General features: G+C 44.8%; 1 protein-coding gene across 1 annotated transcript in view; it reads left to right on the top strand.

The window, feature by feature from the left end:
- kcnt2b (potassium sodium-activated channel subfamily T member 2b) overlaps window positions 1-5,000 on the top strand; it is a 124,625-nt gene that overhangs the window by 62,687 nt on the left and 56,938 nt on the right. Inside the window, exons 12-13 of the mRNA XM_063220083.1 lie at window positions 2,425-2,561; window positions 4,265-4,328. Of these exons, the coding sequence (XP_063076153.1) occupies window positions 2,425-2,561; window positions 4,265-4,328 (201 nt within the window). The remainder of the gene's footprint in view (window positions 1-2,424; window positions 2,562-4,264; window positions 4,329-5,000) is intronic.

The following is a 5,000-nucleotide window of genomic DNA, read 5'->3' as shown; positions in this document are numbered from 1 at the left end:
GTGTCAGGTACTTGTGAAGGTGAGACTGTTCGATACAGAGGAACATACAGTATAATGTGTGAACATGTCTTTATTACCTCTGTCTGTGTATGTGTATGCAATGCATACGTTTGTGTCATCATCCCTATTCACTTATTCAATGATCTTGTGAAGATTGGTGGTGTGAGGTGGAGAGAAAAACATGAATGTGAGAAATGCAGAATCGGCAATTGCCTGTGTGTGTGTGCGTGTGTGTGTGTGTGTGTGTGTGTGTGTGTGTGTGTGTGTGTGTGTGTGTGTGTGTGTGTGTGTCTGTGTGTGTGTCTCTGTGTGTGTGTGTGTGTGTGTGTGTGTGTGTGTGTGTGTGTGTGTGTGTGTGTGTGTGTGTGTGTGTGTGTGTGTGTGCATTCATGTGTTTGTGCTCGAGCATGTGTGCGGGTGCACTTGTGTGTTTGCAGGTGTGCTCGTGTGTTTGCACACACACGCGCGCGCGTGTGTGTGTGTGTGTGTGTGTGTGTGTGTGTGTGTGTGTGTGTGTGTGTGTGTGTGTGTGTGTGTGTGTGTTTCACACCATCAAATCCCAAGATCTTCCTCAGGCAGGCAAGGCAGACATGTGTGTGAGCTTGTGTGCATGTGTACATGTGTGTGTGATGTGTGTGTCTTCTTCAGGCAGGCAAGATGTAGTGTTGATGTAGTGTTTCCCAAACCGGGGGTCGGGACCCCTGAGTGGGTTGGGGGGTTGAGGGTGCACAGAGGTACTGAAGCAACAACTTCAGCTCTGCTACACTAGCTCAGGAAAACTGCTTGTTCAGGAAGATTCGAGTTCCTCCTGGCAGGGGAACTCCACCCATTTTGTCGGGAACCAATCAACCGAGCATCTCCAACGTTCCTGGGTAGAGGCATGTTCAAGGCAGTGACGTGGTTTAAGCAGAGACGTTCTATTGATTCATTCACGTATCCATTTCAAAATTCTCCTCCTTGTATACAAGGCCCAGCACAACCTTGCACCCTCCTACATCACAAGTCTCCTCACAACATACAATCCCACCCGCACTTCGCTCCACTGACTCACTCCTCCTTACAGTTCCCTCCACACACCTGCGCACCATGGGCGACAGGGCATTTAGTGTTGTTGGCCCCAAACTTTGGAATTCACTCCCACTGTCACTTCGTCAGTGTTCTACACTATCTACTTTTAAATCCAAGCTGAAGACACACCTTTTCATTTCTGCTTTTCCACTTCATTGACAGGCACTTCCACTTTATTTTAATCATCAGTTTATTTTTAATTTTACATATTATTATTTTTCCCCCTCATTTTATTTTATTTTCAAATGCATTCTACTTCTTTTTCTTACTTGAAAACATTTATCTTTATTGTACTTTTATTTCTATTTTATTTTTGCATTTTAATTACTCTCCTATTGTTAATTCACTGAAGCTTTGTTTTACTTTCCCTACTGTTATGTATTTGTTTTGATTGTAAAGTGTCCTTGGGTATCTTGAAAGGCGCTCAAAAATAAAATGTATTATTATTATTATTATTGGGACTAAGAAAATGTTTAATTATAACTTTGGCTCAGCCTTTTCTGCCCTCAACCCGTAGCAAACCAAGGGAGGTGGGTCAACCATGCCGTTTGAGAACGATACAGTATATCACGTATATCAACAAAAATTTAAGCGGTTATGTATGTTGTTAAAAGGTCACTAATCATTGTGTCAAGGTGATATTTCTTTAACCCCCCCCCAAGAAAAGATATACTCACAAATCTGCAAAAAAAATGTGAGGGGTGCTCTCACTTACGTGATATACTGTAGCTGTTATGGTCTTGGTGAGAAGAGATTTGAAAGTCATGATAATCAAGTTAAATAGATGTATTTGCTGTCCTGTGGGTGTCTAGCATTATTAGCGGACAAACTGTTAATGGAAAATCTAGCAATATTCGTGGGCAAAAAATTGCCTTGGCTAATATTGCTAGAAATCCTATGATATGACTATGCTGGGAGGAGGTCGCGAAAATATCTAAAAGGGGTTCCTAGCTGAAAAAGTTTGGGAATCACTTCCCTTATGTGAATCAGCCTTGATAATGAGCCTTAGTGACAGTAATTTTCGAAGTGCCTGTGTGTGTGTGTGTGTGCGTGTGCGCGTGTGCGTGTGCGTGTGCGCTCATGTGACAGTGTGTAACTGTGTGTGTGTTTCTGTGTAATTTTGTGTGTGAGCGTGTGAGCACATGGCGTAGGCCATATGGGATAAGCTTCTGTTAACATACCAAGCAAATATGTGTGCCTGTGTGTGTGTGTGTGTGTGTGTGTGTGTGTGTGTGTGTGTGTGTGTGTGTGTGTGTGTGTGTGTGTGTGTGTGTGTGTGTGTTGTGTGTGTGTGTGTGTGTGTGTGTGTGTGTGTGTGTGTGTGTGTGTGTGCGTACGTGTGTGCGTGCTTTCCAGGATTACTACGTGGTCATCCTGTGTCCTGCGGAGATGGATGTACAGGTGCGGAGGGTTCTCCACATCCCCCTGTGGGCCCAGAGGGTCATATACCTGCAGGGGTCCGCACTCAAGGACCAGGACCTCATGAGAGCCAAGTGAGTCTGGGTGTGTGTGTGTGTGTGTGTGTGTGTGTGTGTGTGTGTGTGCGCGCGTGTGCGTGTGTGTGTGTGTGTGTGTGTGTGTGTGTGTGTGTGTGTGTGTGTGTGTGTGTGTGTGTGTGTGTGTGTGTGTGTGTGTGTGTGTGTGTGTGTGTGTTAAAGATCCTTCCGCAAGGACTAGCCACCTAGTAAACTTCAGCTCTGGGGGTATATTTTAAAATTGTATTATTACAACAATGGCAATCGGACTTAATGCAATTATGGTATTCTTTAAATATCTATCTACAGTACTTCCACAGAAAAAAAAAGTTTGACTCGCTCCTTTTGAAATACGGAGGGTCACCACCAGTAACATACAAATGCTGCGCCTGGTAGATAGAGTTGAGATAGATAGAGAGGATATTTATTGTCCTCCCAACGCCCCCTTGACATCATCATAAGCCTGACAACGGTCCCCTTAGTATTAGCAAATTAATGGACTAATGACCCCCAATGGCAACTAAGCCCCCTTTCAGCTGTATCCTTCTCAACGCCCCCTAGAGCTCCCCAACGCACCCTGGGGGGCTATACTGCCCCTGTTGAGAAACACTGCAATAGACAAACACAATAGCAGTTGGAAACGGTTGGGAAGCCCTCCTCTGCTGTATCTAGGCCTCCTGGTGATGGTGTGATGATGCCCTGCCCTACTGTACTGTATCCCGGCCTGTCTGGCATGATGAGCCCCCCCTGGGGAGGAGGACGTCATGGCAACACTGTAGAGAGCTGTGGTGCTGTTCGGTGGGGCCACTGCTGTGGACATGACTCATGTGGTACTCAGTAGGCCTACCGGGCCCAGGCCCAGGGGCCCAAGAGTCAAGGGGGGGCTGAAGGCCAAGCCTCTACATTTCCTATTTCATATTGCGTTATAATAACGCTTTCAAACACTGGACTGTATTTTCACATGTTCGCAGGGAACATACCCCCAAACCCCCAACAGCATCAGGTCTCTTACATCTGGCCTAAAACCCTGAACTTTTTGTAAACTAGCAACACCCCTGGAGAGATGGAGAGGGGGGCTGTTCTTGTTGTCTAGCCCAGGGGCTCATGGAGTCACAATCCGTCCCTGCATATGACTCATGGGTTACTCAGTGGGGTAGCGTTTACAGTTGTCTACCGTCATACACGACAGCCAGGGAAGGAAATGGGGCGGGGGGGACAAAGGGGTCAATTGTCACTGGCCAAGGCAGATGGGTGACCCAGAATTGGGTTACATTACATTGTATGGATTTGGTGGGGGTGGACCTTTCAGATGAGTTTATCTCTGGGCCCGAACAAAGCTTTCAGCTTCAGTGTCAGCTGCCCTGACAATAGCACTCCAAGTAGTCGAGGAGCTAGTGAGTGACGTAGTGCAGATTTCATGCGCACAAACATTCGTCACTCTATTGCGTAAAAGCTTGAAAATGTTAGAAATGTTATATTATACTGTTTTGTCTTTCTTTTTTGTACTGCCTCTGTCTCTCGCATAATTTTGTTGTGTGAAAAGCTCAAAGCGTTGAAGCAATATTTTGAGCTATACTGTATTCTCTCTCTCTGTCTCTCTTATGTTTTTGTTTGTCACTGATCTTCTGCCCTTTTCTGCATATTGTTCCCATTGGCTGCGCTGACACTTCCTGTGTTGCTGGACCCGCCCTTATCCTGCATTGTGATTGGCTGGCCGTCAGGATGGATGACGCGGAGGCCTGCTTCATTCTCAGCAACAGATTTGAAGTGGATCGTTTTGCGGCGGTACGTCTGTCTCATCAGCTATTTTTAAAAACCATTTCAGCTCAACATCTAACCTCTCTGACTCATTGTCATTGTCACGGAAGATTTGCTTATTTTCTTGCTCTTTTAAATGGCTAAGTGGCTTTGCCGCCACATCTGCGTTGGCTGCATTTAACCTATTTTCCATTTCGTCATTCATCTCCACTTTCTATTTTTATTTTTTTATGTTCATTATGCCATTATAATGCGATGTGATTGACAGAGATTGGTTCCTCTTTATCCCAATGCTTTTATGGCATGCAAGTCATTATGCCTGCATACTGAAGTGTACTCTGCATGTGTCATAAACTGGTCAGACAAGAAGCGCTTGACCTATTTACATGTGTGATGCTGTGTACCCCTCATCTGCAACAATGTGCAAAGAGCTACATTGAAAAATGACATTTTGTGTATCTTTTGTGGAACATTTGGGGAAATTTACGTTTTTTGTATTAGGCATTCCATTGCAAAATGCATTTTATGTAGGTTTGAAAAGTATGCTCTCAAAATATTTGGCTGGAAAGAATTCACACATAGATGATCTGAACAGTTATTTCCAATAATATCATGCAAAAAATGGTGCATACAGTATGTCGTTATGCAATGTAACTCCTGAAGCCTCAGATGTTTGCTCTGAATCAGAACCTCTGTCCT

The sequence above is a fragment of the Engraulis encrasicolus genome, chromosome 2 (genome assembly GCF_034702125.1).
Source record: "Engraulis encrasicolus isolate BLACKSEA-1 chromosome 2, IST_EnEncr_1.0, whole genome shotgun sequence".
Lineage (NCBI taxonomy): Eukaryota > Metazoa > Chordata > Actinopteri > Clupeiformes > Engraulidae > Engraulis > Engraulis encrasicolus.
This window is presented reverse-complemented; position numbering and strand designations above follow the sequence as displayed.